General features: G+C 34.7%; 3 protein-coding genes and 1 long non-coding RNA gene across 12 annotated transcripts; 2 read left to right on the forward strand and 2 right to left on the reverse strand.

The window, feature by feature from the left end:
- Nucleotides 1–1,025: 1,025 nt before the first annotated feature.
- Nucleotides 1,026–3,611, forward strand: LOC135119954 (uncharacterized). Of its 3 annotated transcripts, none has more exons than XR_010278444.1 (8): nt 1,026–1,121; nt 1,719–2,214; nt 2,324–2,406; nt 2,457–2,580; nt 2,782–2,895; nt 2,949–3,038; nt 3,092–3,178; nt 3,240–3,611. XR_010278444.1 is itself a non-coding variant. In XM_064044324.1 (8 exons), the coding sequence occupies exons 2-8, from the start codon at nt 1,815–1,817 to the stop codon at nt 3,318–3,320; spliced, it is 951 nt and encodes a 316-aa protein (XP_063900394.1). In that variant the 5' UTR covers nt 1,026–1,121; nt 1,719–1,814; the 3' UTR covers nt 3,321–3,611. The 3 variants fall into 3 exon arrangements, 2 of the variants coding, with proteins under 2 accessions (XP_063900394.1, XP_063900395.1); XM_064044324.1 differs by having other exon boundaries at nt 2,782–2,867; XM_064044325.1 differs by lacking the exon at nt 1,026–1,121 and having other exon boundaries at nt 1,624–2,214; nt 2,782–2,867.
- A 98-nt stretch (nt 3,612–3,709) lies between these two features.
- On the reverse strand, nt 3,710–4,822 carry LOC135119943 (proteasome subunit alpha type-6-like). Its single transcript, XM_064044314.1, has 5 exons — nt 4,721–4,822; nt 4,521–4,615; nt 4,164–4,401; nt 3,917–4,095; nt 3,710–3,862 (listed from the first exon to the last, which is right to left on the reverse strand). Exons 1-5 carry the CDS (start codon nt 4,788–4,790, stop codon nt 3,710–3,712), a joined length of 735 nt encoding a protein of 244 aa, XP_063900384.1. The 5' UTR covers nt 4,791–4,822.
- A 10,911-nt stretch (nt 4,823–15,733) lies between these two features.
- Nucleotides 15,734–18,789, forward strand: LOC135119940 (uncharacterized). Of its 4 annotated transcripts, none has more exons than XR_010278436.1 (8): nt 15,734–15,818; nt 15,876–15,973; nt 16,046–16,109; nt 16,165–16,651; nt 16,705–16,775; nt 16,834–16,937; nt 17,004–18,659; nt 18,724–18,789. It is a non-coding gene; the product is annotated as an uncharacterized LOC135119940 (long non-coding RNA). The 4 variants fall into 4 exon arrangements; XR_010278438.1 differs by having other exon boundaries at nt 15,876–16,002; nt 16,057–16,109; nt 18,718–18,747; XR_010278435.1 differs by having other exon boundaries at nt 18,718–18,747.
- Nucleotides 18,790–19,561: 772 nt separating this feature from the next.
- LOC135119941 (signal recognition particle subunit SRP72-like) lies at nt 19,562–22,245 on the reverse strand. 4 transcript variants are annotated; one of them, XM_064044313.1, is made up of 16 exons: nt 22,104–22,245; nt 21,854–22,045; nt 21,739–21,779; nt 21,622–21,690; nt 21,486–21,551; nt 21,317–21,431; nt 21,094–21,244; nt 20,970–21,045; nt 20,814–20,915; nt 20,636–20,764; nt 20,500–20,589; nt 20,314–20,454; nt 20,018–20,193; nt 19,874–19,963; nt 19,705–19,822; nt 19,562–19,649 (listed from the first exon to the last, which is right to left on the reverse strand). In XM_064044313.1, the coding sequence occupies exons 1-16, from the start codon at nt 22,195–22,197 to the stop codon at nt 19,581–19,583; spliced, it is 1,719 nt and encodes a 572-aa protein (XP_063900383.1). In that variant the 5' UTR covers nt 22,198–22,245; the 3' UTR covers nt 19,562–19,580. The 4 variants fall into 4 exon arrangements, with proteins under 4 accessions (XP_063900383.1, XP_063900382.1, XP_063900381.1 ...); XM_064044312.1 differs by having other exon boundaries at nt 19,705–19,819; nt 21,317–21,437; XM_064044311.1 differs by having other exon boundaries at nt 19,708–19,822; nt 21,317–21,437.
- Between the last annotated feature and the right edge of the window lie 4,418 nt (nt 22,246–26,663).

The raw sequence follows: 26,663 nt of genomic DNA on the forward strand, positions 1-26,663 counted from the left end.
GGCAACAAGTATGTGTGCCTTGCAATTACCGGCTCATTAACCTTTTCTAGGCAGCTGTGTAGGGTACTACAATATCGTTTAGAGTCGGCTGTGGACGCACACAAAAGTTTAAAAGGAGACATTCATAAAGAAATATATGCAAAACACTAGCACATACACACGAACACAATTATCCTTACAAAACTCTTTAAAAGAATAAACTATTTATATACATTACAAAAAATTTTTTGGAGAAAATATCTTTTTAAATATTTTAACAGAGAGATTATAACCATTCACCATCATATACAAATTCGGCAATTTCTAGTTTAAAGTTGTCTTTAAAACAGAACCAGATTAAAAATTTTATACCTATAATCTTAAACATAATCTAAACAAATATATTCATTTATAAAATTCATTTTAACCTTTTGAAAAGGCACTCGATTACCTATAATTAACTAAAACCCCCGTCCCCCCTTTTTTTTTTCTTTTTTCATTGACAGTGTTTTTACAGTTAGCAACCCAAGGATTTTTTTAATTGACAGAATGGACGACTAGCGCCTTTAATCTTGTCCTTTCAAAAACTTTTAAAGTTTAATATTTATAATCTTACGTATTTGTCTTTTTTATGGAAGAGCTAGATATTTTTATTGGGTCAGATTTTTTTTATTTTTATTCACCTCTCGCAGCATATTTTGTGTTTTGGTTTTGAGTGCTTGAAGTAATATCAGTTATCTATATTATTGCACCAGAACTTCTTTTTTTATCATCCTGCATTTAAGTATTAGTTGCTGTTATATGTTATCTTCTGGAAGAGCTGTGGCGCTTATAGGATATATTATTATAGCAAGCGATATCTCTTCCTCTATTACCTTATTTGTATGTAGATCCAAGTATTGAATACTTATATTCAGTGGGGTCGGGAGGTTTATACACCAGTATACCTTCGAAAGTTCTATATCAGACTTCCTTTCATATCTATTATCTTATACTAATACTTTGCAGCCTAGTAATTGTATGATTCTAGGCTTCAACATCTTGAGCCTTATATTTGGTTTGGTGTTAACGGTTATAACCTTTTGAGAGATTTGTTATCTATGAATACCGAATCACGTATAGCCTTGCTCCAGTATTTTAACGTAAGTTAAGATCGTTTAAGTTTACATCGTGCCATGTTCCTTTAGTTACTCATACCTAAACAAAAATACGGGTTTAGTTTTTCTTAAATTCCAATTTATATATCCAATTTTCTACCTTAATTTACCGTTTATCGGTGTCTTGATTTTTATGAATTTTAATCTTGTAAATTTTTTTTTTCAGGACTTATTACCTTCATAAGTATAATTATGTTCTTCGGGGTGGGCATTCTCTTTTAATGTGACGAACAATTTTTTAGGCTTTTCTTAGCATTAAAATACCTTAGTATTAAATTTTTAACAGTTATTTTGACATTTTGTAATGTAAAATGAACTTAGAAAATCAATCATACTTTAGAGTTTACATGTATTTTAAAAATATATTATACCACGTAGTGGTTTTTAAAAAGTTTATTCATAAATTAATATCGCGTCTTACACTTTTAGAGCGTCAAACTTTGTTCTAAAGCCCTTAAGTTTTTACAGAGGGGTTCAAAGGGGTTTTAGGCTTCTTAAACTTAAAGCCTTAGCTAACCAAATAGCGATGTGTCTTTGTTAATGAATTTTTCTTTCAAAATTTCCTATATTAGCTTTTTAAAGGTCAGTTAAAAGAATGAGAGCAAGAGTGGAACAATAAAGCCTATGAAGATTTCAACAAAGTTTTTTGCAACTCAATCTTAATTTAAAAGTTATATAATGACCTTTCAAGAAGAAAATTTAGTTGCCAAGCTCGCAACTTTAACCAACACCGCGGTAAGTATTCAGATGGTAGCTACTTGGATTATTTACCATAGAAGGGCTTCAGAAAAAATTGCGCAAACTTGTCTATCAACCGCCTTGCAAAGTTATGATCCAGAAAAACTTTACACTTATCTTTGTTTGTTTAATGATGTTCTGCAAAGAGGCAAAAAGAATGGTCCCGAATTTTCTCATTCATTTTCTTCTGAAGTGCTGTTACCTATATTTAAACACACCGCAAAAATTTGTAAAGGAACAGTTTTTGTGCAGAAAGTGTTCAGATTATTATTGGTCTGGCAAGAGAGAAACGTTGTTGCCACAAACTTAATATTAGAGCTGTTTCAATATTTTAACACAGGTCTCACCTCTCTTAGCCTTTTTATTATAAAAAAACTTTGCTTCTTTTATTCTACCTAGTCTTTAGTCAATGTTTATAATACTTTTGCTACTTTAACCATACCTACTAGGCCCTGAAAAAACTGGCTATGGACAAAAAAACGGCAGTAAAGAAAATATTGAATTAGAAAAAGCATTTGACCAATTTCCTAGAGTATTTAACTTTTTAAAAGTTATTTATAGTTGATAGTTACCTTATTAAAGGATATTCTGGATAAAAAAATTGTTGAATTAAATAAGGAATTATTGAAAAACCTTAGTCTTTCTGGAAAAGTGAATGATATTTCTGAATTGGTCTATTCAAAGGAATATATTTCATCTATAAATGGTGCGAATACCTTTTTTAATATTTTTTTGGTGTCAAACTAGTTTAAAGAAAAGTTGCATAAGGGTAAACTTTATAACTTACGCTACCTTGAGTTTTTAAACGTAATATTTGTATTAAACTGTTAAATTTTATTCCTTATTACTTCTATTCTGCCAAAGGGCTTTAATTTATCCAGCAAGTTAATTTTTTATTAAATTTTAGAAAGTGATGCTGCAAATGTTTGGTTGGATAAGCTACAGAGTGCCACGATGACAGTCGCAAGTTTTAGAGATTCACTTTTACGGCAGGTTTATCTACACTGCCGCCTTTGCTTTTGTATTACTTCTATTTCTATAAAATGGTTTCTTTCCTTTCGGATTGCGTTCTAGATTTCCATGTTATCTGGACTATTCGAAGTTATACAGGAGCTACAAAAACACTGTGAATTGCAGATTTCCAGGACTAAACTACTAGTTGAAGTAAGCCGCTTTTAACTCAGATATTGCTTTTAGTTTTCATGACAGTTGCGTAGAGGCAGGAAACTAACTTGAACAGTTTACAAGAAAACATTATCACATTAACCTACCAGACTTCCGTTGACTTAAAGAAGAAACGCAAGGTTTCTATAAAAGAATCATTTTAGTTACTGGTGAAAGGATGTTTTTGTTTGACCTGCTCAGGCTGTTGGCCCTGAAGATAATACACTAGGACATAAAAGATCTGCCATTGAGAGCAGCTCGGAATTGAAGGACTATAGTTGAGTTTAGGCTTTAATAACGGCTATGAAAAGCCTTTTTTTAATGGTTAACGGTAGCCATGCGACTCTTGCACTCTTTTAAGGATATGGTCCTTTAAATTTAAAAAATTTCCCACACTTTATTGTTCACTCTCTCGCTTACCCACAGCTTACTTACTTTATTAAATTTGTTAATAATATTTTCGTCCGTCTCAAACTTTATCGAAGTACATCTACTACTATGTCACATTGACTTTTACAGTCAACCTGAACGGTTACGATTAAGTAAGAGCCACAAGTTTGCGTATAATCTACCTAACCTTGCGCTGAGGTAAAGCTGTAAGCCCAACTTTTATCTAAACTAATAAATTGCAATATCTACTTGAACTTTATTTTAAAAGAAATGAAAATTATCTAGTCTAGCTCGGCCATGGCCGAGAGATACCCTTCCATTTCCAACTCTGTAAGAGTACGAAACTTTCTATTTTCTTTACTCACAATTGCAACTTCAAGTTCATTGGCTTTTAATTCAGCTGACAGCACATGTGAAAGGGCGGACATGGCAATCTACTTAGCCCTTAGTAAAGCTTTGTATTAAGAGCTAAGAAATAAATAATAAACCCGAACTGCCTCCGCCTCTTCCCACTGGTGATTCTTTCTTATTCGCTTTTCTAAAAAACTGGTAGCCTCCTGTTCTTTAACACCGCAAGCAGTGGCTTTGTAACCGGCCACGCTACCAGCTGGGGTTATTTTATAAAGTTGCGGTCCAACTTCCTCATCCACCGCAATTATAATCATCGCTTTTATAAGCAAAGAGATGTGGTCCTTTAGAAGTCCCGAGAATACACTAAATATAGAAGAGACAAACCGCAGCCAAGAGGGCGCATAGATGCCTGTTGCGTGTATATTTGACTTAAATCAGCCATCCGCTTTGCTAGCAAGTCAGCAGGCATGTCGTATCCCATCTTATACTTAAATTCCTGAGCTTCATAACGGGCGCGTTGTACCTGTGACTGAGCATCAGGTAGTATTCCCGTCATAACGCAACCAATAGTTTCAGTTAGCCGAAACATATGAGTAACGGTAGAAGGATCTATAAGTTTATCCTATTTAAACGACTATTAATATATGATCGAACTGCTCTAAATATTAATATATAATTGATAGTAACGGTATATTAACCTTAAGTTGTTTAAATAAAAAATTGGATAAAGGTAATACTTACAGGGATCTTTTTTTGGGTTATGAGGACACAGCAATTTGAGCCGCGTATGCCCAGTGAAGTCAAACCTCCTGTGTTAACAGCCTTGGTTGCATACTCTATATATAATAGTTTAAAGTAACTTATAGTGCAATTATAAAAACCGCTTTGGAAATAAGTTCAATGATTAAGGTTTCATTTGAATAAAAGTTTTATAAACCTACCAACTTGATACAAACGACCTTCCGGTGAAAAAATTGTTATATATCTATCATAGCCAGCACCTCTCGACATTCTTACTTAACCTTTAACCACAGTAGCGCACCAAAGTTTCAACTTTTAGCGTTACATAGTTACATATTTACCACATTGAATAAATTAAACCCCTCCCCTTATCCCTTCCCTCATCCCCCGCAACTAGGGATACCATTTAGTTAAATCTATTATAATTTATGAAAGCAAGGTTAAAATATGCAACCATCAACGGTCAAAGAAAGAGTCGCCTCGGTGGGATCGAACCCAAGGACTCGAGTATGCGCGTCACTACTCTTCACTGCTGAGCAACGACGAAAACTCTTAGTCCCGAAATGATGGAGTTATCTATTTAATCTGTTAGGATATTTGGTTGGCTGCCATTTACTAACTGGGCTTACTTTTGCTTGTGGTCCTCCCTTATTAAAAAATAATACCTTAGGGACCTACTTTTATGCTTGGTGAAATAAGTCGTTTTGTATAAGGGGGACTAGGCGAGGGTACTAGTTGGGCTTTTGTTAAATATGCTCGATTCGGTTACCGTATTGGCTCTAGCTGACTAGGCTCGCCGGCACTTCTGTGATCTTTCAGTCTATAGTACTAGTACCTTTTGCTAGTAACTACCTTGGCTGATTTGTCGTGTCATATGGAACTAGCACTGTTATTCGGTGTTGGTTGTATGATACTAGTGTACTTACTATACTAGGTTAGTTACTAGGTACTAGTACTGGTCGCATCGGTAGCAAACGAATCCACTCCCAAAAGTTTACGTATCAACGCTTTAAACCGCTGAGCCACGACGACAACTCTTTAATTTCGGTATGATGATTTACATGTTAACTTGTTACATTACATATGCTGGCATGCTGATTACAGATAGTTAAAACGCATACTGGTGCAATATTTCAACTTTGCCCTACGAACTGTTAGTATATGAATTTTACCCAGCAAAATTATTTTATGCATGAGTCCCTCATTAAAAATTTAAAGGAATTCTACTTCTCTATAAATATTTATTATAATTCAAGTTATTGATCCTCTGAACTTGGATGCCATATTTATATTTACCGTTAGTACTTGAAACTGGGATACAGAGATAAGAAACTTGGTGTGACTAGACACATTTAACAAAATACAACATCATAACATCGCAACAAACACGAAATGTTTGGGCAAAAAATTAAAAATTAGATTTACTAAAAATATGATCAAAGAAACACCTCAGTAATCTTAATCTGTTATAGATAAAATAAATTTTACTGTTCAGTATAAAAATTAAACTGTTTATTTACATGGTAGACACATTATTATTTCCCTCCTGCCCTCTAAAGAGTAGATATCAGCGCACTATTAACCGTAAAGACCAAAAACACCACTCTCTATGAATTGACTTGTCTTCTAGATAAAGAGAGTGCAACAGCTAACACTGAGAGGAAACCGCGATCTTTTCTAAAAAGAATTGATATATAAGAGTTTTTAATCAAGCTAGTTTAACAGCGGTAATTGCTTAAATACTTAAATTCGTCATACCTGTTCTGACAGTGTTCTCGTCGTGGCACAGCGTTTAATTGAGGCGCAAACTCAAGTTTATGGGCCCTATTCCCAACGACACGCCTCTCTCTTTTTTCTACCTTTCTTTATTTAATATTTAACCTCCTCAGGCTAGATGGACAAGGGGGGATGACGCTGTTCACATTTATTAATTATAACCAATCGTAATTTAACCGCGTTCGGTGGTATATCATTTTGCCACACAGAGGATTTCATACAGTAAATTCATCATAAAGTAACCCCTCAACAATTTCCTTCCTTCAAACGGCAAAAAAATTAGATATATAGAGGCATAATATTCATTAATTTAAGTGTACAAACAACCTTACCACATTCCAGGTCGCTCTTAGTATGAGTTAAGTAAATGATCCTACTAACCCTAGCAAACTCATCCTTCATAACAATTTAGGGAGAGGGTTAAGGGAGAAAGCTGGGGCCCACTAAACCCCATCGAATAAAAGTTTAACCCACTTTACTAAATAAATTAGAAGAGCATATATTCAATTATAATGCTTTAAACCCATCTCAACTTGGCACCAAACAAACTGGTAAACAGGTAAATCCAATTTAACTAATGCAAAGACGTAAATGAAGATGACTATAGCCCCGTCATGTGCTTGTCATCAACATATGCAACCACTATTTTATATTGGGTGTTTAAACATTAGAAATATCTGAGCTAAAGTCTACCGCATGAAGGTAAAGTAGTAGGTAGACGTAATAAAAGGTGAAATCCCTCCTCAGAGCAGCAGAAAATACTTGTGAAAGTTGTTGTAGAATTCCATTTGTTTAACTAAAAAAAACCGTAAGCGGAAGGTTGTTGTTGAAATAAAGGTAACATAAACAAGATGTAGTAGTACAAAATCATTCTATTGATATCTCCTGTGATAAGATTAGAAACCAAATAGAGAGAAATCGGAAATCTCATTAAATTCCTTTTTAACAAAGTGAAGCCCAAGAGGAACGAGTGAATCTTTACCGAGGTTAAACGTGAACTCTACAAAGTAGACTTTGACACTCTGAATACTTATAACGACAGCACCCAATTGGGACGATTATAGAGCACCCATAGAGCCCTCTTAATGGTAACTTTTAACTTCAACCCAACTGTATTACGTCTAAATATTAAGAATTGGCGTATTCTTTACGGGCAGTGTAACAAAAAAATAAGAAAAGAATGCGGGGACTGTTTGCTAGTAGCGACGGAACAAGGAGACGGTGAATAGGCTTAAAAGGAGTTTTGAGGATTACCAGCGTTAATTAACATAAATTTACTAGGCCCTCTTTCTAAAAATCGTGAGAATAATTATTATGAGGGCATGTCCGTTTAAAGTAAAGCAACTGTAATTCGATATTTACACACAACGTAACTAATTAATGCGTCAAGATCCTTAAAGGTATTTATAAAATATATAATGATACAAACAGGTGTTTAATGCCCTACTAAGTTTGGTACAAATCGGAGCAAAGCGGCAAAATTAACTGAATTAAAAAATGGCAATCTTCGGATTAAAACGGTCAACCCTTGGCCCATGAATACGACAATCCTAATCAAAATTTCGCCTTCACATTGAACCTAAGGGAATAGAAAAAATTAATTTAGATTAATCATAACCGTCCGTAAAACAAGCTATCCTTACCGAAACACAACACGACACGAAATTACTAAGTGATCTGATTTGTTTTCACACTCATAGGCTATAGACGAAAAATTTTGAAAAGCTGTCTAGTGAGATACTTTCCAAGTGTTTATGAGGGATAAAGGACGCGTTACATGTGCTTATATAAATGCAGTTCATGCACGGCTGCTACCGTTTTATCTTTTCCCTTTTATTTTTATTTTCTGCGAATTTGCTTTTATTGTTCCTAGAGAGCCCATAGTTATTAGATAGATTATTACAGTGGTTAAAGCTTTTGCGCTAGTAACTGCAAACAAGTCAACGAGAAAGACTGACCTCAAGTTTTACTTTTGAAAAGAAATCCTCGAGCACAGCATAAATAACCTTAAACTGTTATAGAAGAGACACCTTTCTTGACATTCGCCCAAGAGCTATATCTGGTGTGTGAGATAAAAGGCTTTAAAATGTTCCCGCGAAACTCAAAATTTATGAAAAAGCCTTAAGGATTTCGGCTAGAAAGATTTTGGACTTTGATTTATTGTTTTTCCAAGAAAAGAACAGTTTTATACGAACCCGTAAGCTCAAACCGTACTGATGGATATAAGCTTAAATCCAATTAAAAGTAAGAAAAAAGGAAAAATAATTCATTATTACTTCATATAGTAGTACAAGTACTGACACTGTTAATAATAACAGTGATAATAATATTAATACAGTAATAGTAATGGTAATAGTAGTAATAATAATAGTCACAATAATAAAGTAGTAATAATAACAACAATTATAATAACAATAATTGTAATAAATATAAAAATATAAACAGGAATTATAATAATTACAGTAATACTTATATCCATATTAGTAGTGTTAATGATAAAAACTTCTAATTCCCCCCATTATTCTTCGTAATAAATTAGTTTAAAAATTCTTATCCTCACAAGTTAAAGCTAAAAACCTATCTATTAACTCCGCTAAATATGCGAGACATGGCGTCAAATTTATGGTACCTTTCGAAATAACTTAAGAAAACTTACAGCCTTCTTGACGCCAATGGTCACGAATTATTTTATACTTATTAGTTTCCTTTTGGCAAAGAGATGAAGGTGGTCTAGCGTGGCCTCTTACTGAGCTAGATGCCGAATATATTAAACAAGAGCTAGAAATTCAAGAGTTCCATCCTTTGTGACCATCAGAATGTGACGCTATGACAAACTTAGAACTCTATGTCTTTGTTTCTTATTAAATTATCTCAATTTTAAAAAAGTATATATAATGTAAAAAATATAGACCACATTACAGTCTTTGCGGTACCTTTAAAAATAGCGGTTAATTGGCCAATGCTTTAGAAGCCAATGATTTGGACATAGCCAAAAATTCTGTTCCTCTTGCTACAAATGTGTTAAATGCGGTAAAGATCACGCCACAAAGTTATGCCTAAAAAAAAGGATAGAAAACCAAGATGTGTAAACTGTAGTAGCGATCACGTTGCAGAATACAGAAGATATATATTTCATCCTAAAAACGCTCTTAGAAAAAGACTGGAAGAACTGACAATAAGGAAAAAATATAAGAGGTTGTTCTGTAGAATCAAGACTGAACTACGCTCGCAAATTGTCGAGTTGAGATAGGAAACTTTTTTCATTTACTAACTTAGATGATTTAATAATTAACCGTAGTGGTCTTTCTTACTGGGGGCTGTTACTGATCAAATTTTGAAAGCAATAGGCGATTTATTCGAGAAACTAAAAACCGTAAATAAATAATGAATACCGCTTAAAATATATTAAGATTTTATCTTGGAAAGCGGAACGGTTTAAGAAACTAAAAATTTGATTTACTTGAATTTTTTACTCATTACCAAATTAATATTATTCTCATTTCGGGATCTCGCCGAAAGAAGGTTATAAGAGTTTCAAATACCTAATTATACCACTTATAAGTCCGATCGCATGGCCTCCAGAAAAGAAGGGGTAGCGGTTAATAAAGGTATCCAACACACGGAGTTATATCTAAACAATTTTCAGAGCTTCGTAGCAGTTGGGATACGCATCAATTTTTTTTTATCGAAGAATGGCGACGTATCAGTGGTATCAGCTTACAAGCCCCAAACAAAAAGTTATTTTACGGGGACTTAGAATATATTTATGGCTAATAGAGTTCAGTTTTGTTAACAGGAGGCCTCCAATTTGCTAGCACGCCCATTGGAACAGCTGCCCTGCGAATAAAATGTCGGAAATTAGCTAATTGGGCTAATTTATTCTAATCACTATATTAGGCCAGATGACCCAACTCACCTTACATCATGGGGAAGCACGGATATATTTGAGCATGGCAGTATTAAAAAATATATACGTACGTCATTGCAAGTATCAATTCTATTTAAGAGCTGTCCTTCGACCACAGTTCAGTTCTTATCCAGCTGGAAGGCACCGTTTTTATGGGAGTCTCAAATACTATCAAAATAACTCACTGGCCAATTTTTTAAGCATTACTGGGCGTAACTTTTGTTAAATATACTTCTCCGCCATCTGATCCAGGTATCGATGCTGCCGTCAACCACCTAGAGTCAACAATCCGAAGTGCTTACGATTCTGATCCTTCAACTTATTAATGCCCTCGCTATTACGCTGATGATTATAAGAATACGCTGTCTTAAAATAAAATCTATAACGACAGGTTTTTTAGGGTCAAAAAAGCCTACAACAAAGTTAATAAATTATTAAAGAAGAAATTGGTAAAACATAATAACGAACTTTAGGACAAAAGCTAAAATGTTTTAGTCCTGCGGACTTGTCGTTATGGAAATTAAAAAGGACCTCAACCCTTGCAGTAATTCATTCAGAATACCATTTATATATTATGAAAATGGCGTAGCACATACTGCCAGAAATAAATTTAACGTTATTTCTCAACATTTGACCTCGTTTTCCTAGTTTCTTTACGACCCAAGAAGAGGGGCCTTGGTGTGAGGTCATCTCCAATTATAATTTAGACAATATTTCTTTCGCTAACTTCGAAAAAATTAATAAATATAATCAATACGTTATAGACCGAAAAGAGTCTGGGGTTAGATAATATATCCAACCTAATGCACAAACATTTTACTACTAAAGCTATTGCCTACGTAAACGAGCTTTTTAATTTGATTAGCTATATCTTCCCAAATCGTTGGAAATTAGCAGAAGTTACCAAATTAAAAAAATTAGGAAACTTTGTTAGACTATCGTCCCATAAGACCCTGCTTTGGCAAAGTATCGAATGCTTGATACTCGCAAGATTAAAAAACTTGGCGAAAAGAAAGAACATTATACCAGAGTGTCAATTGGTACGGATGCTAAGACTTTCAAAATGTGTTACTAAAGCCTTTAACGATCGAAAATACACCGCAATTATTTCGAGAAAGCATTCGATAAGGTTTGACACAGAGGACTTCTCTACTAATTGGTCAAGTTTAACTTTTCTATGTCCTTAGTCCCGATGACATAAAATTATTATTACATAGAAAATTAACAGTCCATATCGGAAGGGACGGTACCTTCCAATCTGGGAGATTTAAACGTTGGAGTCCTTCAAGGATCACTTCTATCTCCGCTTTTACTTCCGGTTCATATGGTCACTCACAGATCAACTAGTGTATCACTGGAACAGTATACGAACGACACAGCTATATGCTGCGGCGCTGGGTAGTAAACCTATAAAACTTTATTTGTACACTTTGTAAACCTCTGTAGATCAATGCTTTTAAGAGTCAGTAAAGATATTTCAATAAGAAAAGTTAATATTCAGAAGCGCTTAACTCTATATATATTTAAAACTGCTATTCCTTGGTGCTCCGAGTTAAGTACTTAGGAGTTAATATAAACTATAAATTAACTTGGAACGGTCATTTCGAGTATGTTCTGGGAAAAATGAACGCTGCCAAGAATGTCTTATACCCATTAATATGTAGGCGCAGCAAACTCCACCTTAAAAAAACAAGCTGCCTTTATATAAATCCATTATTCAATAAATTATGGTTATGTGCCTCCGTTCGTTTTTCCTACCCTGAGTCATTTAAATAGGCTCAAAATTTTCAAAACAAACTCCTCGGAATTAACACTGATACTTCATTGTTTCATACGTAATGCTCAGTTACATCGTGACTGCCAAATGAAAACAATCAAGACTTCGTTTTACATATTGCGACTAAATACTATAAAGAATACAGTGAACATACCAATAGTTTATTAGCCACTTAGCTGTTAGCTATAATCTAGACCAGTATAAGAGGTACTGAAGACCTGAACACATCTTAAGATCCCCTTCCTTTGAACCTCGATTTACAACCCTAGTTATTTGTGGTTTACCCATTTATAACAGAGTTTAATTTACACTTTATTATCATTATTATTTAGCGGTGAACCCTTATATAGTAGTGAAAGAATACATATAAATTGTTATTTCAACTCTATATATCGACATAAGTATTATAATTCAATTAAAAAACATAAAAAAACAGCGTATTTAGTATTTATATATTATCACTTAAATTGTTTTATTATTTTTTTACTTAACTCACTTTATTCTAACAATATTTAATAATAAAATCTGTTTTTTTTGGTTTAATTGTTGCTTTGTACTTCTTTCGTCTTATAACTTGCCCATCGGCTGGTACGCAGGCATTGAAGATTAACTCTCTTTGAGGAGGTACGGGCCCTTCTTTACCTCTCTTATAGTTTAAGAGGGAATAAGTATTAAGCAGCAAATAGTGCTATGTATTTCGACTGTAAAATTTCAATAGAAAATAAATGAATAAATAAAGATTAAAGGAAATTCTAAATTTCTTTTCTTTCATTATTTTATATATACATTTTTGTATTATGTTTTTTTCTTTACACTGGTATTCACTTAACTTATTAGTTCTTTTAATTTATTCTATTTTTCTTTTTCATCCGAAAACAATAACTAAACGATATGCAAGGTTCTACTTTACAATATTATAAGACTCCAGTTTGGAGTATTCACAACTTCGAAATTCATATTAACTACTTTAATGGATCATTGACATCAAACTTTCTGTGCCAGATGTTAAAAAATAATAATCATTTGATCTAACCGACTAACGGCGTTTACTGAATAAAGAACAACAGAGCAGCAATTGGAAAACAAAAGCTTATGACTTTGTTGTAAAATTAGGGTTGATACATATACATGTCAATTATCTTACTACATTATTACCTTTAATAAAAATGCACTAATTAGATTGCATTTAATTACCCGAAGCAAATTAACAAACAAAGATATAAATATGTAAACTGCGTGTTTTATTTTAACACACCTCCGTATCGCACAGGAGCTAATTATCTTAAAGACCTAAATAGTAAATTGAGGACCAGCTATGGCTAAAATCTCATTCGATGAACAGTAGTTTAAAAAGGCACTTTTTCTCTACATTCGTCTTTAACAATATGAAATTTTTAACGTCTATTTGTCTTGACAATTTTCTCCCATTTTACTATGTGCTATATGTATCGAGGGTTGTTTATCGGTCAAAACACTAATAGGATAGTCAACTAGACAATTCTTTAACACAGCATTCATCCATTTTGCCCACTTTATGCTCTCCGCTATAGCTATGTATTCTGCTTCGGTAGAAGAAAGAGATCCACCCCATGCAACAGAACATTCATTTATCATGATTAAAGTAGCAGACCTGGATTTTCTACCAGACTCAGATGCTTAACTAGCGCAGGGTACAAAAATCTTTTTGTAAAGCGGACTATATAGCTTTTAGTAATGTCTAGCAAGTACTACATTCATCATAAACTTATTAAGTAAGGTAATTCCCAAGTCCTCACTTTCATTGCGTCTACTTTCAGTTAATAAAGTTGCAGTTAACATGTTAAAAGATCAGACTTCTCTAAAGAGGTTGCGCTACATAGACATTTCTTACCATTTTGTCTTACAAGCTCTTCATCGAATAACATATCATGCTGCTCATATAAATTCGGAGAAAAAGTTTGCTGTTATATTTATAAACCATTTTAAAGCAGAGAGTGGAATAATTGATTAACAAAAAAAATCAAATAAGCTAAGAATATGTATAATTCAGGTTATAATGAGATAGAAATTTACACTAATCTTTCAGCAACTAGATGTATTAACGTATGAAAATTTTTTACGAAATTAAAATAATATTTAAAACATAAACATAAGGATTACTTAGTGGATAATTAAACTTGAAATTTTGCATTGCTATTTTTATTTATTTTATAAAGTATATATAGAAAGATCAACAGTAAATAAGAGATAACCGGTTTTTACTCATTTCCTTCTTTTTTTTTTCATTTGTTGTTTTCGCTTACCTTTTTGTTCAATATTCTTCATGGAACAGCGGGAGGGACAATTTGAATATAAGATCTTAGAACAATGAGCGGAAAATAATTGTTTTTGTTCCAGCCCTCTTTATACCTAGACCTCGCTCAACTAAAGACTTCTTTGATGCGTTAGACAGCTTTATTAGAAAAACTATGCATATTACTAACCTTTTTGGATTATCAACTAATCGTGATCCAGGTATCCAGCTGGTTTGGAAGTATAAATCGGGTTAATACAAAAAAAAGCATAAAGGGAACCAACTGTGTTCATTTAAGAACACAGTAGTTAATTTTTAACCATCGTTTCCAGTTCCTTCCTGTTCCATACCGCTGCTACTTTTTTTTTAAACAAGATAAGTATGGAAAACTCACGAAATTGTTAATTTTCAAATATCTTTATTTTCTTTTACATTAAGGAACTTATTAGTAAAGTTTTAATACAAAATATATGAAGAGCTCCAAGCAATAAGTTAGCCTTAAAGTAGATGAGTAGCGCGGTTAAACATGAACTAAATACTTTTTTAACAACCTTTGGAATAAAAGCCAATATATCCAAACCTGTCCCATAATATAGTAGAGAAGATGACAAACTTTGGAACTCGTAAAAGAGTGACTGCTATACCCTTTATTATAAAGGAGAAATTACTTATTTCAACCAGGAAGGGCTAATATTTTTTGGAAACTTTATTTCCTCAGAGCATGCCTTTAGCCATTCTTAGTAATATAAAGAAATACTACGAGAGTAACTAAATTATTTTACTTTTGCAAAGATGCATTTCCTCCTAATTATTAAGTGTTTACGAATGAAAAGGAGGTTTAAACTGAAATCAATAAACTTAATTTAAAAATTAGTAAGGGCCCTCATGGTATATCGTATCTGATTCTAAAAAATTTTTCTTCAGCGGCGATTTTATATCCTAAAATTTTATTTATTTCGATTCCAATAGGGTTACTTTAACAAGGTCAAAAGAAACAGAAGTTTTCTTTTATACCAAAAAGCAACCATACTAACAGCTATGCTAAAGACTATCGATCACTTGGTTCATGTTCATGACTTCTGTTATTTTATTGATAATTAGTAATGCTCGAATAATATAACAAAAAGATGCTTCGTAGCAAGGGAGGATGCATTGACGGCCTATTTCATGCTTTGAGGCGGTCTTTTGGGGGCTATAGTAGAATGTAACAGGTAAAATACGTGAAACCATCACACCGAGATCGAGAGGTTCTCGTCGTAGCTCAGCGGTTAAAAACATTGACGCGCGTACTCAAGGACTCGTGAGTTTAGATTTTCACCGACGCGACTCTCTTTTCTGATTTTTATGGTTGCGGTTTAACCTCGCCTCATAAACTCTAATAGAATGTGCGTAGTCTCCTCATTTATTATTGAGTAACAAAAATTTTAAAATAAGGAATTTTCTACTCCAAAACCCCCTTTTTTTTGAATTAAACTAATGAAGGCAATATTTGAATGGATAAACTGTTTCCAAAGTTAACTCAAGATATTGCTCTCGATGATTAGGAAGATTTCTGTTGTTAAAATGGTTATTTGTAAACTATACTAGTTTATTATTTTAAATTCTTATAATATTAAAATGAAGGGGTACTTTAAAAAGAGTATACCAACTACAAGAGGATGTTGTTAGCTGTCTTATTGAAGATAAACTAAAAGAATACCCTTGGCGTTACCTGGTTGCAAGTCGAAAATTTTTCTTTTACAAACTTACTGTATAATAATTAAACTCACTTCTATTATAAATATATAATAAAGGGTTTTTATAGGCTCCTCCTAGGCAATTTGGCATTTTAACTATAATTGACATACCTTTAGAAAAGTGCTTTTTTTGTTCTTATAACGTATTTTTTAGAATATATCCTTTATAAAATTAGGGGAAAGCTTGGTATTACTTCTTCCATCAGAGAGAAATTAGCACCAGAAATTTTGCATTTACAGATTCTGCGTATTGATTTAATATTAAATTATATTAGGCCCACTGACTTACCTTTAATATTAAATAACCTCCTTATTATATAGTCTCCTTGCATCCTTATATTTTTTCAAGTTTTTAACTTAAATATTTGAACTTTATTTGAGTCTAGTTTATAAATCTATTACAGCGCTGTATTTTTCCTTGTTCAGAAAAATAAACTTATGTTTAGAACAAATAACCCAAAGATACGGAGAAAAAAACTTCGTGCTGCTTGCTTGTTTCGAACTCGCCGGGAGGCCTTGTCAAATAAAATAATAGTTTCATAAACACGTGCATCGCCTATACTTTGTGTATCAGACTTTTGCTGTACGCAAGAACCCGAGAGACCTGTCCCTCGTTCAGTATGCCCTTGGAGCTACAGGATACAAGCGCCCCCGCGGAAAAAGGCTTCTGCTAGTATTTATAAGCAATTTTTGTTTCCTTACGAACCATTGCGCAGGCAAATCTGTTCATCGAAGGTCTCGGGCATCGGCACCTGGAGCACCTTTCTCCCCCTGAAGATTCTGGAAAGTATAGTCCTCATGTAAATCTTTTATTTATAATAATAACTTTGCTGTCATTTTTTTAGGTGCTTTCTTGTTTATATGTCCAGCCTTGCGTTTTTTGAGGACACGCGTGTCGCCCTAGTCGTCTGCAGGATTATTTAAGAAACCTTATTCGTCAACGTCACCGGTTAGTACGCCTGGCCGCTGTTACACAAACCCTCGACGACAAACTAACTCTAATCCGCTTTCGCAGGCACATTGGAAAAGAGCGCTGCTTCCGTAATAATCACTGGTACGCGAAACTGCAGGACGTGTTTGTAGCAGCTTACGAAGGAAGACCATCTTTAAGCTTAGTGCGTTCCGCTAACTTGGCTACCTTGGGAGAGGGAGACATGACCTCCTAAGCCCCCTCACTTATTAACAACCGGCTGACTAATCCAAGCACAGCTGGCGGAATCGCTTTTGTAACCTCTGAACTCTCGCTTCTAAAAGCACCTGGCCCCCAACGGCATTTTATAAAACTCTTAAAAAGTTGCCGCCTGTAAAGATTAGCCACTTTTCACGTTTGCAACTTCTGCGTGATCTCCTGACTTCTTCCCAGCCGCGATGGAAAATAGTCACTGTTGTGATGCTCTCTAAGACTCCGCGTCCTTCAACAGATCTAAGCGGATATCCTCCTATTTTGCATAATAACGACAGTGGGTAAAATTGTGAGGGCTGTTCTACTACGGTGATTCGAAGAATTTGTATAAACATATAAAGCGCTTCCGAAAATTCAATTCAAACTTCGAAACTGTCATCGACAACACCACAATTTCAAGCTTTGCTGAACGGACAATCGGAAAATTTTCATTTAAAGAAGTTCACGGTCGTCTTTCTCGAGGTTGAAAAAACCTTCGAGCGCGAATGGCATGACGGACTTTTACACAAATTCTGGGTACTGTTTACGGTATCAGCGTCGATTCTATGCGAACGCACCTTTCGAGTGAGAGTTGGGGCTGCTGTATCGCCTTATCGTCGACTGAGAGCTGTTATTCCGCAAGACTCTTTGCTCTGACCACCATACTTCGCCCTATAGAGGCGGGACATTTCACCTCCTGAAAACACCCCGTCCAGATCGCACCCTACGCCGATGATACCGCTGTTTATGCATCCTCTAAGAGCCCCTCATTATTAAGGCAACACGTACAACGCTACCTGAAAACATCTGTCAACTGGTGCAGGCGGTGAGGTGTAAGCATTGATGGAAAGAGAAGATGCTCCACACTACTCTCGCCTCTAATTCTGAAAGTTGTTAATCTCTATGGAGCTCTTATGCCAAGTACTTGGGTGTCATCATCATTAAGCGACTAACTTGGCGGCATCACGAAGTATTTGTTGCAGCTAAGATCAAGCTTCAATCCACGCGCTTACCCACTGTTGAGCACAAAACGCGCAATGTTTCTGCTTAATAAACTTCGCTTGTGTAAAGTACGCGTACGCCCTATAGTGGCTTACGCATCTGCGGCTTAGATATATATAAAAGCAGATCGTAACAAAACAGGCTACTGCACCTTACTTCATGCGTATTGACACCTTGCACAACGAGCTGAGTTTAAAATAACTTGATAACTTTTTAAGGAATGCAACTACTGTCTTTTTTGAACGTGTTTAAAAGCATCTTAACCACCTGTGGGTCCAAGAACTTACTATGAACCCTGGAAAGGCGCACGCTTTGACAGCCTCGCAGTGCACTTCGAATGCACAGTTATATCTTATATCTCCACACATATATGTATAATATGACGAGGTAACTGGCGGAAACTAAATACAGCCTCCGCCAATAATCTAAATTATTAGGCAAACTAAGCATTTTGCGCTCGATATTATTTAAGCCGCATAAATCATACAAAAAAATTAGCCTCGACAGGTCTCCACTTTTTCTTTAAACTGTTTAATTTAATTTTACTAAAATCTATTTTCCCAAGCAATAGGACAAACGCTGACGTACTAGAAGCTGTAATACTAAGATAACAACAGTTTTTTTATGTAAAATAAAAGTACTTGAACTGCCAAATTAAGTTTGGGCTCAGTCATTATTATAATATGGTTTCTAAAACGCATCTCAAAAGCGTTTAAAAAAAAAAAACTTTAAGTATTTTAAATTATATTTGTGTAGTAAGTAAGGTCTCATTATCCGCTCTCTTAATATGAGAGTTATAATACAAATAAAAGCAGTAAGATTTTGGGGCCTTATTATAAAGAATTTAAGCAACAGAATAACGCGGTGCTCGTAATCCTTTATAAATGGATTCTTAATATTGTTTCTGATCGATTTTTTAATGGAATGGGATACATGATCTTAAACGATTGACAAAATAGGAAATGACTTGGTACATGGCTAACCTGTCAAGTTGGACCCGTCTTGAGAGGAATAGTAAGGGGAACTATATCTCGCCATTTAATGCAGTAGATACCCATCTTAAAGGATGCAGAAAACCATTTATTAAGGTATGAATCCTTGCATGGTGTTTTTCCAAGTTTCCTGGAGTAGATGATTAAGAAAATAAAGTTTATTGCTTTTTTTTGGGCATGGTTTAAGTAACATCAACGATAAGCCAAAGATTCTGGACACCTTACGTACAGGCCCGTAGCACAATATAGAAAAATTACCAGACCCTCAATTAGGTGAATGATGTATATAATCTTCGTGCGACGAATATGTCGCATCTCACGGTATATTATGGAACGCTATTATCACCTCGTGTTTTTAGCGTTGACATAAAATATCATAATTATAAAGCGAGGCATCTGCCGCGGGGTTCACAGAAGTTCTTATGCAATAAAAAGTTTATTTTCTCGAGCGTCGTCTGTTAACCTTGGAAACTACATGATTTGGCTTGCTTTTGTCCTTGGAACCCTAGGTTATCAAGTTTACGGTATAATTATATGAGCCACTTCGGTAAAAAAAGAACCACTCTAGATTTAGAACTGGAAGGTCTACGTCGTTTAGGCATCCACATTTCCTGGTTTTGAATAGGAGATGCTCTGTTTGGTTTGGACCGTTTGCGTTTAGATCGAGCGTTGTTTCTTCTTTAAAGTTGCTAAAATTACGAAAGCAAAGCAAGACTTTCAATTCTATACTTTTTCCTCTGCAAACAACTCGTCATATCTAAAAGAAGCTTTTCAATGGCTTGCGAGTCAATAGGTTTGTCGGGTAACTGCTCCGCCAACCTGTAAGAGTAGAGTATGAGTAACAAAAAAAATACTTCAAGTTAAAGAGTTAACAGTTCCGCCCGTTCATCATCAAACTTTTGGCAAGTTAGGATCAATGAGGCGAGAGCCTTGGTGTTGCTGCGGTTTACAAGGAAGACCTCTTCATAGCAAGAGTAGGCGCTTTCATACTCCTCTTTGGAATAGTATACATGACCAAGAACCAAACGCACATCCTCCAAGCGGTGTGCCTATTTAAAGAAAAAGAACATTTGCAGTTGGACTGAAGGTAGCGGAAAAAATAAGCTGTCCTCGTCTACGATTTCAAAAGGAAAAAGCAATTTAAACAAGACAAAAAAACGGACGCTTACTTCAGAAGTTGAAGCGTTGAGGCGCGTGAGTACTTCCACCGCAGCATCCCACTTTTTAGCGCTTCTATACAACGAAACAAGAGCAGCAGAAATACCCGGCCCCGCTTCAGAGGGTAAAACAAAAGGCGGAAATTCTAAGAGCTAACAAAATGTGAAAATAATATCATTGTAAGGGCAATAAAGTGCCTCTATAGCCCTTTGGAAACTTCCGGTTTTCGCGTGAATCTGACATAAGGCCAGAAGACACTCAACGCTGGAGAGTCGACCAACGGAGGCCTACAAAAGAGTAACCACAGGTATATACAAAAAAAAAACATGCCACCTCGAGAAAGGTTAAGGCGGCGGTTTCCTCATGACTAGCAAGCAATGCAGAAACTTTAAGCAAAATCGGATCAACCCAGGCAGTAAACTCTTTACAAAGTTCCTGGCATTCCTGTCGGCAATCTAAGAACTGTGTTTACCTTAACCTCAAATAGTATATAGTTGAATTAAAAAAATACACGCTGATCATAATAGAGCTGCCTTGCAAAATTAATTTTTAAGATTGCTGACTGAAAAACTGACAAATTACTACTAGCCCCCAAGCGAATGGACTCAGAAAGCTTTTAAAAAAATAAGGAACATAATATGAGCGCAAGCAAAAGTAAGAAAAGTACAGAGAGAGGTCTTGTGCGCTCCAAAACACGCAGGTTAGCCTCGGCAACAAGAATTAAAACATCATCACCCGCCACACTAAGAAGGAAGTCACTAAAAAACAAAGTTAAAACCGCTAGAATAAACTTAGAGTCAAGAATTCTTCGATAAACGTCCGCGGGGGAGTCGGTATGGGCTAGATGGTGAACTATAGCGATCTGCAGGGTTATAGACAATAACTCATAATCCTGATCTTTTCTCGAAAACCCGTCACTTAGGGGTAAAGCTGAGCATAGCTCTACAAAAAGTTCTTAGCTTTCTTTTCCAGGAATGGATGCCATTTATATTCACAAAACAAAAAAGAATATACGATAAGACTTTTGAAGATAGTTTAAGGCCTCTGGTAATTTTTTCCTCCACATAAACAAACAAGCAAGATTGAAGCACTGTTCATAGCAACTGGAAGAGAAGTTCAGCTCCATAAACTTTTTCTAAAACAGGTTAATTTAAAAAGATGAAATAACAATTAAATTCTAAACTTCAGTCGAAAGACAGTAAGACCAAGGGGACTCACTTAAAGCAATGGATGCGGTAAAATTAACCCCCTTTTATATTTAAAATATTTTAATATAGTTAAGGTAGTGAAAATATAGAACTCAAGTATATAAAACCAACGCTATTCAGTTTAAGATCGAGAATTTCATATGTTCTTAAAGCTTTTAAATAATCTCCTTTTCTGTAATACTTAATAAAAATAATAAAATTGTTTAAAATTTTATAGAATGTTAAAACCAGTTGAGCTTTAAGTAGCAAAAAGTTATTCTCAAGCGGATCTAGAACAAACAAAGTTCAAAAATAGCTATTATAATACTTATAACTGGTTTTTTTAAAAAAAAGATCAATTAACCTTCACTTATTAGCGCCAGTGCCTCGTCCGTACGCAACAAACGATATAAACAGTAAGCACTATGAAATTCGAAAGAAGATTCAGCTTTGGAAGTTTGAATAACACTTAAAGCTTCTTGAAATTTTCCTAAGCCAATTAAGCAGGAAACCTCTAGTTTGTAAATTTCTAAACGGTCCGGGTATTCCTTACGTACTAAAATAACAAAGTTGTTTTAATATACTAATGTTATAAGCTCATGATAAAAAAGTACGTTGAGAGCATAATTCAAGAAAAGAGTCATAATCACTATTATGTAGATAAAGCCGTAAATTCTTTATGTTTCCCGACGTAATTCGCCCAGACATCTCCAAGGCAGACTTAAATATTACAAAAACTCAAAGTCGGACCTAAAACCAAAAGACCTATGCTTAAACACCACAAGGCCTTCAAAGCCTACATGGATGCTCCCGCCTCCTTACCTAATGTGCAGACGAGATTTAGAGGTCACCACTAGAGAACACCTTAAGTGATACCCATCTTAAGGGAGCAGGATGCATTACTAAGTTATCGAGTTTTAAAAGAATCAGTAACAAGATTTTCTTAAGAACTCGTACTTTATGTGATTTTATTTTGAAACTTAAGTAGTACTTTAAGTGTTAACTTTTACTTATTATTTCAAAGAATTTCTTTAAAATAGTAATTTGAATGAACTTTAAGAGTTATTATTTTTTTGTATAATAAATTTAAATCTTATTTAAGACTTGTAAATTCCAAACTTCTTAGTTAATGGGCCCCCTACGATATAACTGGAATCTTTATAGCAGGAGTGCGTTATTGACTTGTTACCTTTACCCGTTAAATTTAATTTACGTTAAGTCTTCATGACACACAGTCACTCTATATCACACGAAAAAATTACATCATCGGAGGCCAGCGGCGATGGAAATGCTATGCTTTCTAGTAAGCGTGGCTTAATCTTTAATATTTAAAGATGTAATAAAAACCCCTTTTATTTCAGAGAAGTTCACTGAAAGGTAACGCCTAACCTAAAGTACAGAGAACCATATTTGGACTCTCAAAGCAGCTCTTTCTATAAAAGTTAAAGGTAATTTAAACAAACACAGGCTTTATTAAAATAAAAATATTATCCTGTGAAACTTTTCATTGTATACTTATCTAAGCCGTATTTTAAGAACAGCTTCTATTAATGAAGCCCCTACGTTATCAGTGGTAGTAGTCTAAGGCCTTGTAGGCTGTGATAGCAGTTTGTCTCTAAAAAGATTGGCAGACAGCTTGCTTCCCATATTCAAATGGTTTATCTATTTATTAATGGCGTTTCCCGGGGCTCGATCGAGCTAACAACTTCGATTACACAAACTCTCAAACAGAATTTTAGTCGTCCACGAGCGCAAGTAAAACTATTATCTTCGCATGTGCCCTTCACGTTCATTTTAAACCCCCGAACTTAGCTTTTAACCGTCAATGCTAGGAGTGCATCGCGTGGATGGCAGTATTGTGCGCCGTCCCAAAACTCGTAAGTGAGTGCTTCCGTTAATAGGCAATTAGCGTGTCCATCTATCCGTTTTTAAAGGTCAATGGCTTCATTTTTATAGAGTATAGTCAGCAGCTCAATCCGTAGTTAGGGTGAAGTGTATCATTGCGCACAAAACACAAAGCGTTTGTTAAAAGGCGTAGAGGATTGTTTTTGACGCACTTAAAGAGAGGACTTATTGCCGTTAAGTTGTAGGACTTAAATGAAAGGGTCCACCTTAGTTATTTATGCTATTTTGATAACGTGATGTAGGTATCCATGCTAACACCCACGCAGTTAACGTGCTAGACCAATAAATTGGTAATCAATTTACTGTTAACGCATCAAGCCAGTTTTTGGAAAATTTCCTTACCGGGGAATTTCCACCCAGAGGAGAGGTGAAATTATTTTTAAGAAATCGAGTCCTAACAGTTTTATCTAGCATTAAAGTATTCCTGAGAAAACTTAAAGATGAAAACATATGTAAATATGTAATATGTAATTTTAAACATTATATTTTGGTTGTACCACACTCTCGCTTATCTAATTTTAAATAAGCTTTTTTTCAAAACCCAATTTTAACGTAAGCGGTTAAAGTCTATAGATCGAAATTTAGTGTAACCAACGTACATAGAAAATTATATTTTTGGAAGTCATAGTACCATACTCGAATAGGGTTTGAAGCGATTTATTGTAACATTTTTCATGATACCATGACGTCATCACAGGCCTAGCCGCCGAGTAACGCAAAAGGTGGAAAAGTTAGTTTAGATTTTGTTACGAAGGTGATACACTAATTTTTTGTGTTGTCCTTTAATATAATACTTTTGTAAAAGAAAACGCATGTTACAGTCACTTTGAACTTTGTGCTTTTAAAGCTCTCAAGCCCTGCTAATAGTAATTGTTATCGTGGTTTTATAAACCATCCATCAATATATTATCTCTTTCCCGTTTAAGTGAAAGTCATTTATAAATTAATATTATATAAGATAGGCTGAAGTTTGCATTTATTAATCTTAACAAAATTTAGTTAAGAATTACGACTTTGTTCAAATATTAGCAAAAGTTATTTTATATCTAAATCTCTCTATTTTGCAACATACCTAACAATGGTAGACAGATATGTTATATTTTTTAATAACTTTTATGTCAAAAGCTGCTTTAAGATGGACCGCAAATTATTATACTACACAATAGTATTAAATAATGTCAAGTACGTCACTGAGATGTTTTACAAAGGGAATACGACAAAAAAAATTATTGTACAAAGACCTCTAAAAAATATGTAAAAATAATATTATTTGCTATGATTTGTTAATTTATTCAGTTACGCCAATTTTTTTTTTATTTAAAGTTAAAGGCCAACCATAAACAATAAAGAGCGCCCCCTTATATAATTTTATCTTTGCACCGGCCAACTATTTTTATATACTAGGAACAACCCTATTATAATACTATCCTTTACCAATACTATACTAGAACGCTACCATAAATGAGAAGAGGAGTATTATCAGCCCGACAAAACGAGCTATGCTAGTGTACCCAGTCAGACCTAAGGGAAATAGCACCCATCAAAGGTCTACTGTCTAAAGGAAAGTTTTACCATTGATTAGGAGCAGGTCTTTTTACCCGGGGGCCCAACTATTTTAAAGTTTTCCTTGGTTTATGCTAACGCTTATAGCCATATTCATAGTATTTAGGGTTCAAACATCCCCTTTGAAGATTAATATAAAGATGCTAACGAAAGCTCACTTAAATAGCTTTTCAGCTTAAGTCAAAGGAAGATAAGGAATTAAATAGGATTACTAACCAGCACAATGGTTGAATGCCACTACTTATAACGTAAAATTTGCCTGAGGTTGGCAGATCGTATCTAAGTAGAAGGTAGCTCATTCAAACTCCATGCAGTTCGCTAGAAACTACCTTGAAGTAGAAATGCTGAAATGCTAAATAGGGCCGATCTTTTTCGGTCGCTTTACGATAACGACATAGAGGCTCAGCAATTCCAATTTCGTTAATGGGTGTACTTCATTGAACGAAAGCTCACAAGTTAGAATAAAAACTAAGAGACATAGCGCTCTCACTAAGAACCCGCCCTACACAGTTGCCTTTTTGAAAGGTCTTTAAATGACGACTAACGCCCTATGATCAAAGTTTAATAAAGGACGAGACTAGTGTTCAAGATGCTAAGAATATAAAACTAGTGACCCTGGTACAGGCGTGATCGAAACAGTCATAGAGATTTATCCTTTGTACTTGTTTTTGAAGGGCTTGGCCATCTAAAATGACCTTTCATAAGTCATAAGTAGTGTCACATTACCCAAAAATTAAGGCATCATTAGGTTACGTTATTACACTCATACTAAGCTCCTTCTCTAGCATATATAAAAGATGCCCATTACTGTAAAATAATCACCGAAGGCTTTAAGATCATAGAAATAAACACTAACTCTTAAGCCAAGGTAGGGATAAAGTACTTTTGTTAGCAAAGTTAGCTAGATAGCACAAGCACTTACAAACGTGTTCGAGAGCGTCGTTCAGAGCGCGGTTAAAAAAGGATGCCATGCAGGTAAGCATCAAGAACTAACCTTGTGAGGTAATTATCCATTCTTGTATAATGAGAAGCACTCTAATATAGGTCATTCAACTAGTAAAAACTTAAGTGTAAAGTGAAGATGTTGCCGGGAATTTGTTCTATGTACTAACACCAGGATTTTACTTTTGAGCCAATTTCTATTACTCTATTTTCAATTCTAACTCTTTTTAGTTTCAAAGTTTACCTAAGACAGTCAGAAATACAAAGCTAACTCATCTAGTCTCAAACCTCCAAGAGAATAACATGCTACTATCTAGCTTTATACTTTTTAAATAATACTTACATTACTAAGCCCCTATATTACATTGAACGAGTACCAAGAATATTATCTTATATCACTTAGTAAATGTAGTTGCCTACAATTTTTAACAGAAGCGAAGTGTTTTTTAATTTTAACCTTTTAATTAATTAAAGAGTTACTTTGGAAGGTCTTATTGTGTTATAATTACAGCTTTTACACTATCACTAGCATTATCAACGGGAGGCCAAGCTCCACCTAGTTAAAGTCAGCAGCTTCTTAGGAGGTACCATTAATTTCTAAAGTACTAAGGTTATAGAGTCATACGCCTCAGCATAAGGTTACCTAATCTATTTTACTCCCATAGAATTCTCTCTCACAGCTGCTTAACAATAGCTTTTCATATCCTAGTTCCCTCTTGGTGGCTTAACTTCAAGAATAGTCTACAGGTATCAGCTTTAATTTC

This window comes from Zophobas morio, unplaced genomic scaffold (genome assembly GCF_036711695.1).
Source record: "Zophobas morio isolate AGI-343-1 ecotype UQ-CSIRO unplaced genomic scaffold, CSIRO_AGI_Zmor_V1 ptg000322l, whole genome shotgun sequence".
In the NCBI taxonomy this organism is placed as follows: Eukaryota; Metazoa; Arthropoda; class Insecta; order Coleoptera; family Tenebrionidae; genus Zophobas; species Zophobas morio.